Source organism: Bubalus kerabau, chromosome 16, assembly GCF_029407905.1.
Source record: "Bubalus kerabau isolate K-KA32 ecotype Philippines breed swamp buffalo chromosome 16, PCC_UOA_SB_1v2, whole genome shotgun sequence".
Classification (NCBI taxonomy): domain Eukaryota; kingdom Metazoa; phylum Chordata; class Mammalia; order Artiodactyla; family Bovidae; genus Bubalus; species Bubalus kerabau.
The window spans coordinates 59,997,676-60,009,931 of NC_073639.1; the positions used below are offsets into that span (position 1 = coordinate 59,997,676).

General features: G+C 47.7%; 1 protein-coding gene across 6 annotated transcripts in view; it reads right to left on the reverse strand.

The window, feature by feature from the left end:
- CCDC60 (coiled-coil domain containing 60) overlaps positions 1-12,256 on the reverse strand; it is a 225,224-nt gene that overhangs the window by 7,111 nt on the left and 205,857 nt on the right. For all 6 annotated transcript variants that reach the window (XM_055550360.1, XM_055550361.1, XM_055550359.1 and 3 more), the window contains 4 exons: positions 7,027-7,111; positions 3,873-3,944; positions 1,149-1,211; positions 10-132 (listed from right to left, as the gene is read on the reverse strand). In XM_055550360.1, coding sequence (XP_055406335.1) covers positions 10-132; positions 1,149-1,211; positions 3,873-3,944; positions 7,027-7,111 — 343 coding nt within the window. The remainder of the gene's footprint in view (positions 1-9; positions 133-1,148; positions 1,212-3,872; positions 3,945-7,026; positions 7,112-12,256) is intronic.

Here is a 12,256-nt window from a genome sequence, read left to right on the forward strand (position 1 = left end):
TGCTCTTACTTCATGAGGATTTCCATCTTATCCTGTAGACAGAAGCCAGCCTCCTGGGCCACGCTGTAAAACTTGGCCCTCAGGGTGTTACACACCCCACTCTTGTACTGGGTGATGTCACGGTTGGCGCGGCTGTGGACACAGATAAGATGGGCTTAGGGGACCAAGCCCAAGGGACAGACACATCCTTGGGGGCCCAAGGTGCTTTGCAATAATACACAGCCAGGTTCTCCAGCCTCACCCGGACCTCCCTCAGCATTCCCCTGGATGTAGGCAATAACAGACCTTCCCAACAATGTTGGACTGGTGACTCAGGCATTATTACATGAGCCCATGATGAGACATCTGGTCACTTTAGCTCAGCAAGTGCTAAGGACAGTGAGATGAAACTAGAACCTGGAGCTGGGAGATTCAGGTTCAAACTCCCTACCACCACATTTTAGCTATGTGGCCTCTGGTGAGACGTTTCATCTGGCCAGGTTTCAGACTGTTTCCTTGTAGAATGGGACAGTACCCCTGCCTCACAGAACTAGTTTTGAGGAATAAGCACGAATGAATATAGCACTTTTGAACTGTAGTGCTGGAGAAGACTCTTGAGAGTCCCTTGAACAGCAAGGGGATCAAACAAGTCAATCCTAAGGGAAATCAACCCTGAATATTCTTTGCAAGGACTGATGCTGAAGCTGAAGCTCTAACACTTTGGCCACTTGATGCGAAGAGCTGACTCATTTGAAAAGACCCTGATGCTGGGAAAGATTGAGGGCAGGGGGAGAAGAGGGGCAACAGAAGATGAGATGGTTGGATGGTATCATCGACTCAATGGACATGAGTTTGAGCAAACTCCAGGAGATAGTGAAGGACAGGGAGCCTGGCGTGCTGCAGTTCACAGGGTTGAAAAAAGTCAGACACGACTGAGTGAACAACAACAAGAGCCAGCATGGAGGAAGGATCTGTTGCCACTGTCTGCATGGGTTGCTCCACATCTTGGCTATAAGCCCCTTGCCCTGGGAGTCCTTTGTCCTTCAGTTGCATCTATGGCTTCAGGGAGCTTGGTTGGCACTGGATTATTTCTACATCCCTGGGAAGATGGGGGCTGCAGTTGCCACAGTCCCTCTTGCCTGGCACCTTCTGTTGCCCACCTGGCATACCTTTTAAGCTTCTTCTGGAGCACCAGGGAGTGGCTGTCTCCGCTTGTACTGCTGGATCTGTCACTGAGACACAGAGAAATGGTTTCATGTTGCCTGGAGTCTGATTTCCCCCCAAAGGGTGACTCAGGGCCCCCATGACATCTGCAAGCCTCAGGTAAGTGTGGTGGTTCTAATCAAGGCATTTGATAGAACTGCGTATTTTCCCCACACTTTGGTCTTTGCTCCCACTGGACACTCTGCTTGGCGAGTCTTCCTTGTTTCTTCCCCAGCTGCCCAAATCCTGCCCAATCTCATGGCCGAGGGCAAGTGCTGCTCTGACTCTCCTAGTCCAGTGCTGGCCTACTGCCTCTGCATTTTGTTGGGATGACAAGTTTTCAGGAACCCAGCTTCTTCTTTATAAAATCGGTCTCTCCACCTGGAGACAGGTTCACTGTGGACACTCCCATCCTCCTCTCTGTTTGCGCTTCTCCTGGGGTTGAGTGCAGATCTGGGGAGGGGCAAGTCCTCCTGGTCATGCTGTCTGGGGTGGTCCCAGCCCCAGGCTGCCTCTTCATTCAAGGATTCTCTTATCTGAACTGGACCCTGGTGCTGAACACTCATTTCACTCAATTTGGGAGATAGGCAGAGCTGGGTTCAGATCCCAGCCCTGGCACTGTCTACTCCTGGGCTGTGGAGAAGCGCCTCTGCTCTGGAGTGTCAGTTTCCTCATCTGTGATCAGGCAACTCCTGGTGCCATTTGACCCTTTCTATTTGGGAGGTGACTGAATTCCTTAAGTGGCTGCTCCCTCCTGTGACTGCCTGGCTGGGGTCCCTAGATGGGGTGAAGCTCTTTGCTCATCCCCATCCCCCCATACCTTCTGCTAGGTCCTCCTCCAGTGACCTGGGCCTTCAGCACCCGTGTCCAGCATCTTCTCTAATACCCTGCCCTGCTTTGTGTCTTCCCAACATTTGAGACACTGACTTGACTGCTTTATCTGTGTGATTCTAGAGAGTGAAACTATTTTCCTTATCCCTGTGATGTGTGGCAAATCCTCCCCTTCCTGCTCTGTGACATGCTGGACTTCTTCAGGGAGGCCAGTCATTTCTCAGACCCCTCCCCACAGGAAAGGGCCCAGCCTTTGCTGCTTTTCCCAGAGGCTCATAGGACTGGACCCAGAGGTCTCAGGTCTGGCAGGTGATGGAGCAAACCCTTATCCCATCTTGCTAGGGACCAGAGCCCTGGTAATAATACCCAGAAGGCATTGCATTTGGATTCCAACCAGCTGCCCCTACCTCTGCTGATGAATTCTTTGGGGGAGCAAGTGGGCTTTGACCTTCCTCCTATAGATGGTTCTCTTCTAGAGCTGATAGTGTGACTCAGGGGGAGGCAGGAAGTGAAGGAAGTAGTGTTATTAGCTGTGATTAAAAAAAAAAACAAAACAACAAAGGCCCCTTCTGCCTGTCTCAGTCAATCCTTTCCTTGACCCTCCTTGAATTTCAGCCCTACTGGTCTTTGCTTAGTGCCTCTAAGCTTCCTCCTGCCTCAGACCCTTTGCACATCTGTTCCCTCTGTTTGGAATGCTATTCCTTCTATTCCCTCCACAGCACGGATCCTAGGTTCTATGGGAAGGCACAGGAATCACCTGGAGAAACTGCTCAGAATGAATGCAGATTTCAGATCCTACTGTTCCCAGCCATAGGCTAGCTAATTCTTCTTTTTCCCTCAGGTCCTAGCTTAAATGTCAGACTCAGCCTTGGTTAGAGTCCAGGTGCTCAACATTCACCTAATCCTCCATAATTCTCCTTCAGAATGCTATCTATGGTCATGATTACACAACTATCTCTGTGGGATTATTTGATAAATGCATGACTCTCCCATTAGAACAGTAGCTCTTAACCACTGGCAGGATTCAAGGAGTCCACGAATGCAGATGAAAAAAAAAAAAAAAAAACCAACAGGTTGCATCTTTAGCCTTTCACAGAAATGGAAATCACAGGTTTTTATACATCACATTAAAATTATGGGAGATACTTTGAAAAATCATTTACACTTGACACTAATCCAAAATTATAGTAGTTATCAGAGCTGCTGCTATGTCTTATTGTATAAGGCATTGCTGAAGAAGCTCAGAGATGACTATATATCCCATATTTGGTTACAATATTGTAATCAATATTACTATAGATTTCTTTGTAAACTTCTGTAGTTTATAGTCTGCATTTGGAAGCATTTTGCTGAAAGGAATCCATAAGCTTTCTTGGATGGTCAAAGAGTCTATTTCACAGAAGGAGTTATGATGCCAGACCAGATAGTGGGCTCTACCCACAGGGCAGACTGCATCTGTCGTTTGCTGCTGAATCTCAAAAGAGCCAAGCACAGCTCCTAGGACATAGTGGGGACTGAGAAGTATTCTCTAGATGAACAAGTAAATTGGGGGCAGACCTGCCCCTGCCCCATTACAAGTCACCTGAGTAAAGAGGGAAGGGGTAGTTCCAAAACACACCCTCCCCCCTTCATCTCTCCACTACCAGAGAAGACTAACTTTATGGCACATGATTGTTGGGAAGTAACGGCTGAATACTCACCACCAAGCCCTGGGAGTCAAGTAACTTATTTCCAGTGAAGAAGGAAGAAGATCCCCTCCTTGCCCCCCTTCCCATAGTCTGGTGAGGGTGTCTCTGCAATGCCCCCTGGAACTGTGTGTTGCCTCCTGACTTACCTGCTAGGGCCCCACGCCTTCCTACCTTGATTTGCGGGTGGTCTGCATGTCCTTATAGGCAGAATCGCTCTTGTTTTGTCTGAGCACTGACAAGATGCTGCAAAGCAAGATGAGTCACTTAATAAGGCTCTGAACATATGATGCTCTGAGGCAGTAAACATCCATGGGAGAACGGAGGGTGCTCATCTACAGCGGGGATCCTAGGTTCTATAGGAGGGCATATGAGTCACCTGGAGGAACGGCTCAGAATGCAAGTGTAAACTCCTGAGCCACATTCCTAGAGATCTGGTAACATTAGGCCTGGAGTGGGACCCCAAAGCTGCACACACACACACATGCACACAGTCTTCTGACTTGGGTTTGCAGAGAAGATATTTTGAAAACCTTAGAATTTCCTGACACACCACAAAACAATGCCTGCTCAAAGTGCTTGTTAAAAAATATGGTTTCCTCTAGGGATTTTGGTTCAGCATGTCTGGGATGAAGACCATAAATCTGTGATTTTCACAAGTGCCCCAGCTGATTCTGATCTTCAGGGATGTTTGGGAAAGACTGTTAGAGGATTTTAAGAAAAGGTCATCTTCCTAAACAATGTTATGATCTGAATGTTTATGGTACTACTATTGCCCCTCTACCCGCCCGCCAAATTCATATGTTGAATCCTAACCATTTAGAGGATGCTGTTAGGAGGTGGTGGCCTTTGGGAGGTGATTAGATCATGATGGGGGAGCCCTAATGATTGAAACTGATGCTCTTGTAAAACAGACCCTGGAGAACTAGCTTGTTCTTTCTATCACGTGAGGAGGCAGCTGTCTATGAAGAAGAGAGTCCTTGCTGGACACTGAATCTGCTGGCACCTGGATCCAGGACTTTCCAGCCTCCAGAACTGTGCAAAATAAATGTTGTTCACAAGCCACTCAGTTTATGGTTTTTTTTGTTGTATCAGCCTGAACACACGAAGACATGGGATCAAAGGGCAGTCTGGCCCTTGAGGCTAGGGGCTGGAAAGGCAGGCTTTCAGGGGTTTCTAATAAGCCCAGAATTCTATGTCTGTCTTGATGGGAGAAGATTTGGTGTCTAAAGTGAAACAGGAATCTACATTTTTAAAGTGAATCAGGCAAAAGAAAACCTGCAGCTTTCCCTAACTGTCTCTGTGCAGCTCTGTAGAGAAGCCTCCAATATTTGCTGTCTTTGTGAGAGATTAGGGAGACTTTTCTCCTAGAGGAATGGAAGCAGATGGGAAATTTCAACAGGTTCTTGCACTGTAACCATGGTTATTTTATCATTAAAGTGAATGCAGTGGCCAGGTGAAGAGTTCTGTGAGAACCAGGTTCTCGTGTGGTTTAGTCTGAGTGCCTGAAGCGAGTCATCCTTCTCCATCTATGAGATGGGACAAAGGAATTGGGTACTGGTTAATCAATCTGTCTCAGCAAAGTGCTGTGAAGGTTCCCCAGGACACTGCACATGAAATCAAAGCAGCCACCACCTCCACTGTCACCAATCTTTACATGCTTACAATACGCCAGGCACAGGCTAATATGTTAAATGCATTATCTCACTAAATGCTTAATGGGACTTGGTGACGTAGACATTATTTCCATAATAATGAAAACACTTTACCAGGAAATTATCATTTAATTCTCATTGCAGCCCTTTGGGATAGGTTATTAATGAGCCTCATTTAACAGAATTGGAATCAGGCTCAGAGAGGTGAAGCAACTTGCTCAACAGCACACAGCCATTAACTCATGGAAATGGAGCTCAACCCTCCTCTGCTTGGTACCACTGCCAATGCCTGGATGATACACAAGCTCATTCTACAGATGAGAAAACTAAGGTTTAGAGAAAGGCTGAGGGACTTGTTCAAAGGCACTAGGTCTTGAACCCACGTCAGTCTGATTCCAAAGCCAGTGTTTATGATGTGAGTGCTCACACAGGAAAGGAACTTCTTGGAGCTGATGCTTCATCGCTGTCGTCTGTCTTTAATGCTGATAAGTCAGGCCAAGAGGCTGGGGCCGTAAGGGCCAACACTGTCGCCGCATGCCTTCAGAGCCACCCTTCAGGGCCCCGAAGCAAGTTGAAGCAGCAGCAGCTGCCAATTCCTCATGAACAAGCAGAGGCAGGTGTGATGCATGTGAGCGTGCTTGGTGAACTGTAATTATGGTAATAACAATAACCAATAAGTCATAGCCGGCATCCTAGTAGGCTGAAGGCGATGATGAACCTCTCTCGTGCCTCATTTATTCTCAGGAAGTAATTTGCTTACTCAGAGGGATCCACGCTTGGGAAGGGAGCTTCAGCTCTAGCCTGCATGGTCTCCAAGGCTTTTAGAGGGTCAGACATCCAGTGCCTAGGGCTTTCCGCTGGAAGGAGGACACCTCGGGTTCAAGTCCTGATGCTCTGAGCCAATTACATTGGCTGTCTGTCAGCTCGAAACTTCAAAGGGGTTCTTTTTGCTCCATGGATAGAAATCAGAATCCTAGAGGTGGCTTCCAAGGTCCCAGCAGACTTATACCTCTCCCCACCCATTCTGGCAGCATTTCGGTCCATTCTGAGCATGTCTGCACATGCATGCCTGCAATATTCACTCCCCTTGCCTGCTCTCCCTGCTCCTCTAGTAACTTTGGTTAGCTAGCTCTTCTTCATGCTTCATCCAAAATCTCAGCTCAAAGTTTCCTCCTTGGAGGGAGCTTCTCTGATCCCCATCCCAGACAAGATCAGATGCTCCTATTACTTCCTCTTGCAGGTCTGAGATTTCTTTCATAAGACTTCCTGCAATAATGAGTACAGTTGGTCCATCCATATTCATAAATACTCACTAAAAGAATGAATTAATAACCTTTGGGTTCCAGGAAAGAAGGGCAGCGTAGTAGTTAAAGGAAAAGTCTTTGGAATAAGAAAGTTGCAGATTTGAGTTGTCGCCTTACCATTTGTTAGCTGGGTGACCTGAAACAAGTTCCTTACCCTCTCTGAACCTCATTTCCTTATTTGTAAAATACAGACAACAGTACCTACCATGTGGGGTTGTTGGAAGGACTCAGGGAGGTGATATATGTGAACAAAGTACACGGTTCAGCACTTGTCACAGAGAAAATGCTCAACCACGGGGCACTGCTGGTCTGAACGATATCACTCTGATGCTGACATCCTTGATTTGACCAGGTGGCAAGAGAATATACCTGGGTGCCTGTCTTTGCATCTCGTTTTCCATGGTGATTGTTCTCCGGGCATCTTCCCGAACCATCTCTAGGAGCTTCTGCAGATCTGATGGGAACACAAGAAGTCACTGTCTGCAGGGTGCCTGTGAGATAGGACTGTGCAGGTCAGGGCCCAGCCCCCAGCCTGATATCACCTTTGCTTTGGAGCACTGGCCCCTGATAGCTCAGTTGGTAAAGAATCCACCTGCAATGCAGGAGACCCTGGTTTGATTCCTAGGTTGAGAAGATCCACTGGAGAAGGGATAGGATACCCACTCCAGTATTGTTGGGTTTCCCTTGTGGCTCAGCTGGTAAAGAATCTGCCTGCAATGGGGAGACTTGGGTTCGATCCCTGGGTTGGGAAGATCCCCTGGAGAATGGAAAGGCTACCCACTCCAGTATTCTGGCCTGGAGAATTCCATGGACTGTATAGTCCATGGGGTCGCAAAGAGTTGGACACAAATGAGCAACTTTCACTTCACTTAACTTTGGAGCACTGCGGGGCTGGAGAAGGATAAGACCAGGGTCTAGACGTCTGACAGGCTGTAAACATGATTCCTCTGCCTCCTACCAGTGACCAGCCATCTCCTTTAGAATGCCATCTAGATTCCTCCCTGTGGCCTGTGAGGCCTTGTGGGTCTTAGCTGCTCTTTGTTCCTCCTGTCTCATGCCATTCTCCGCATCCGCTGCCCCCCTGGAACTCTACTGCAGCCTGTGAGCACTGCTTCTACTTCCAAGAAGAAATCAAGAAATCACCTTATGGGGGAAAACCTTCTCTTACCATATAGGCCTGAGGTTCCAAAATGGTGACCCATAGGCTGATTGGATCAGATTGGACTGGAATGCCCAAACTTGTTAAAACTGGAGGTTTCCCATAAAACACCCAGGCCTCCAGCTTCCCTGTAAAGACTCCGAGGTGGGGCTCGGAGAGTCTGATGGGGCCTTCAGACTCTCAGGGCTTTCTCCAGCTCACCATGGCTCTCCCCACTCGTCATCACACTACTTGACTTGTATTTCCATACTTTGTATTGTTGCTTTTTATACAATGTAGAAATATTTCTCTCTGTCTGACTACTGTGTGTTGACTTGAGTTCTCTCAAAAGATAATGTTCAAGTCCTAATCCTCAGTACCTCAGAATATAAATTATTCATTTTTTTATTTGGAAATATGGTGGCTGCAGGTGTAGTAACGATGAGGATACACTGGAATGGCATGTATGCGTGCTAAGTCTCTTCAGTCGTGTCCGACTCTTTGCAACCCCATGGGCTGTAGCTAGCCAGGTTCCTGTGTCCATGGGATTCTTCAGGCAAGAATACTGGAGTGGGTTGCCATGCTCTCCTCCAGGGGATCCTCCTGACCCAGAGATCAAACCTGTGTCTCTTACGTCTCCTGCATGGGCAGGAGGGTTCATCACCACTAGAACCACCTGGGAAGCTCCAAGTTGAAGTAGAGTGGGCCCTTAATCCAATAGATTGGTGTCTTTGTAATAAGTGAAGAAGATGGCCATGTGAGGACGGAGGCAGACTGGACTATGGCTGCATGTACAAGCCAAAGTGTCAAGGATGCCAACAACCGCTAAAAGCTAAAAAAGGCAGGGAAGGGTTCTTCCACACAGATTTCAGAAGAAACAAAGCCCTGCTGACACCTTGGAGTCTAACCTCCAGAACTGTGAAACAATAAACTAATGCTGTTTTCACCCAGGACATGGTGTTTTGTTAAGGCGGCTCCAGGAATCTAGTACATGGACACTCTTAAAAGCTGGAAAATAACATATATCTGGAGTAAGCTACATGCTTCAGGGTGAGTAGGAGAGTAGAAGCTCTACGTGCTTTATACGGATACAGATGGGTAAGGTAAGTAGCTGGCACTGTGCTTGTCATCCAGGCACTGTCAATATTTGCAGAATAAATAAGTAAATGACTAAGGAGAGAAAAAACAGGAAGGGTTTGGAAAGCTCTGAGCTAGATCTGGAATATTGATGAAGGAACACAATGCCAGTGTAGACACTTTCCTTCAGTCTGTGTTTGTAGTCGCCTCAGGGCTAAGTCTCAAAAGCCATACCTGGACGGGTGAAGCCAGCGCTTCCCAGGACCGTTCATGCCCAGCCTGGTTTGTGAACGTAGTCACTGGGTGCTGGGAAGAGGGTGTTCTCCTCAGCGACCTCCCCTCAGCCATCCGGGCTGTGATAATCATCAACATTTAGCCATTTTCTATTCCACCTTCCTCATTCTCAAGCAGTTCACCTTCCTAGTATCCTGTGGGCAGGGTTCCATTTGACCTGACTCTGACCTTTCTTTTCGTCTTGTCATGCCCACCTCCCCTCCTGCTACGCATCCCAGCATCCTTGTGGTGTGTCCAGAAGCCTGTTAGTGAGGGAGCTCTGGCTTTCTTCCCTTCTCTGCTCCCCCATTTCTGCCCCTACTCATAAGCAAATCAGCCTGGTGGGTGGATCCCAGAGAATGCCCAAAGCGACCTAGCACACTGAGCAGCTCTCACAGAGAATCCCCTCTACGGCTCCATATGCCACTTAAGGCACTGAAGTTTGTTTTTTTCCTGCTAGCCAGTAATGCCTCTGGGCAGGAATGGTGCCCACCAACATCGAGGTCCATCCATCCCATAGATTAGGCTGGATGTGTATGAACTGGCACAAAGCCTTGGGGCTGTGAGGCCCGCATTTACCCACAGAGGCTACCTGAGAGGAGAGACTTGTTTACAAAAGGTACAGACGCCATGAGATAGTTTCCCTGAGGAAGACAGCCCTGTGATGGATGCCCATACTTGGAGGAACCTGCCTAGTTCTTAGTCCCCAGGGCCACGGACACACCATTACCCAATGCTCAGAGATGACAGCATCCTTTGGTTCTGGATGACAAGCCACACCCCTAAAGAAGAAATTCTAATTCCCTCCTCCATTGCCCATCCCCAGCCAGTCTAAGAACCTTACTTGAGAGCAACTATACCCTCTCTTTGGGGGAAAAGAGAGGGAGTCCTTTTGTTATATGGGGTTGGTTCAAGGGGTTGGGGGGACAGTAGAAGCCACAGGACGCTTCTTTTTGAGTTACTAAAGTGAGTTTTTCCTCTAACAGTTTCAAGACCAGCAGCTTCAAGACTGCCAAGAGAAACGGCCCGGGCTTTAGTTTCTCTGGAATCCCTTGATCACTGACTTGGGAGGAGACCAGTCCACACAGAGGCCACGGCCCACTGTCCCCAGTGATTTGTGTCTACAAAGAGTTCATTATGCAGCCAGCCCTGGAAATTAAACCTTGGTCAGATGGTATATCTCTCAGAATAGGATTCATGAATTCAGAATCAATTTGAGGAGGTTTTAGAAGGCAATGAAAGTCTGGGAAATTAATCTACTTTTGTGAAGGCTCTGACAAACACAGTAGAGGTTAAGGGATGAATAGAGGAGAAGGGTGAGGAGCTGGAGGGAGAAGAACTCTCTCTCTGGATGTCGGTCTCTGGTGGGAATGCATCTCCCAGCCATTTCTGTGCACCTGCCTTGTGCCAGGCTGAAGGTAAGACATTGTTCCATGCCTGAAGGGAGCTCACACTCCTTTCCCCTTTCTTCCTTAGTAACAGAAATATATGTATGCATATGTACTCTGTGTGTGGGGGGGAGGGGGCTGGGCATGGGAGGAAGCATTTATTACCCCAATTTCCCAACATCCTTTGCAACTAAAGGACTAAATGCTGTGACAAAGTCCTGTGGCTAAATTCTGGGCCATGAGATTTTAGGAGAAATGTTGTATGAAGCTTCTGAGAAGACTGCTTAAACTCGGTTGGAAGTGAGCACTTTTCTACTTCACCTACTTCCTTCTGCTTCCGTCCAAGGATGTGACTCTGATGACTGGCATTCCAGCAGCCATTCTGGACCATGAAGTGATCCATGGTGAAGAAGAAAGACAGGAGGAAGTAGGATCCCTAATGATCTTTTGGAACCACCCTATCTCTCATCTGGCCTTCCCTGGTGGCTCAGCTAGCAAAGAATCTGCCTGCAGTACAGGAGTGAAGGTGAAGTCGCTCAGTCGTATCCGACTCTTTGTGACCCCATAGACTGTAGCCTACCAGGCTCCTCTGTCCATGGGATTTTCCAGGCAATAGTACTGGAGTGGATTGCCATTTCCTTCTCCCCTTCCCAACCCAAGGCTTGAACCCGGGTCTCCCGCATTGTAGACAGACGCTTTACCGTCGGAGCCACCAGGGAAGTCCTGGGTTTAATCCCTGGGCTGAGAAGAGCCCCTGGAGAGGGAATGGCTACCCTCTCAGTATTCTGGCCTGGAGAATTCCATGGACTGTATAGTCAGTCCATGGGTTGCAGAGAGTTGCACACAACTGAGCAACTTTCACTACCTCTAACCTGCAAAAAAAAAAAAAAGTTAATAAATTTTTACCTTTTTTAAACTAGTATTTTTCAGGTCTCCATACCTAGCCAAAAGAAGTTCCTACCTGAAATAGGGAGATGTCGTTGTATTAAATGAAAATTAAGTATCTAATGGGACTTCCCAGGTGGCTCAGTGGTAAAGAATCCACCTGCCAATGCAGAAGACACAGGAGTTGGGGGTTCAATCCCCGGGTTGGGAAGATGCCTTGAAGAAAAGAATGGCTACCCACTCCAGTATTCTTGCCTGGAGAATCCCGTGGGCAGGGGAGCCTGGTGGGCTACAGTCCATGGGGTTGTATAGAGTCAGACACCACTGAGCATGCATGCACTTAACGACTTATACAAGCAAGTAAAAATATGAAGAATTGAGAGGAAAGTCAGGGAAAACTTTGCAGTGAAGAGCATGCGCCCCACTGAGGAAGGGCAGCTCCAGCTGAATATTTTCATACAGGTTGCTGGCCAACAGTTGCCACAAACAGTAACGTTTTTTAAAGCCAGGATTTCGATGTCCAAACTCTCAAGCTTAAAAAGTCACTAAAAAAAAAAAAAAAAAAAAAAAAAAGACTTCTGTGCTAAATAACACACAGATGGCAGGAACTAGCCTATGCGCCCTAGCTTTCTATCTCTAAACTAAGACAAAAGATAGGAGTAAAGAGGGCAGGGTCCAAAAGAGTTTGGGGAGGTGCCGCTGGCTGCAGTAGGCAACTGGTTAGACTCGGAGGAGGGAGGCCACTGGGAAAGGCTCAGAGGAGTCTTAGAAAGGGGGTCACAGCGTAACACAACTTCCTCTACCAAATATCCAGAAAAGGCACATTTCCAGAGACAGG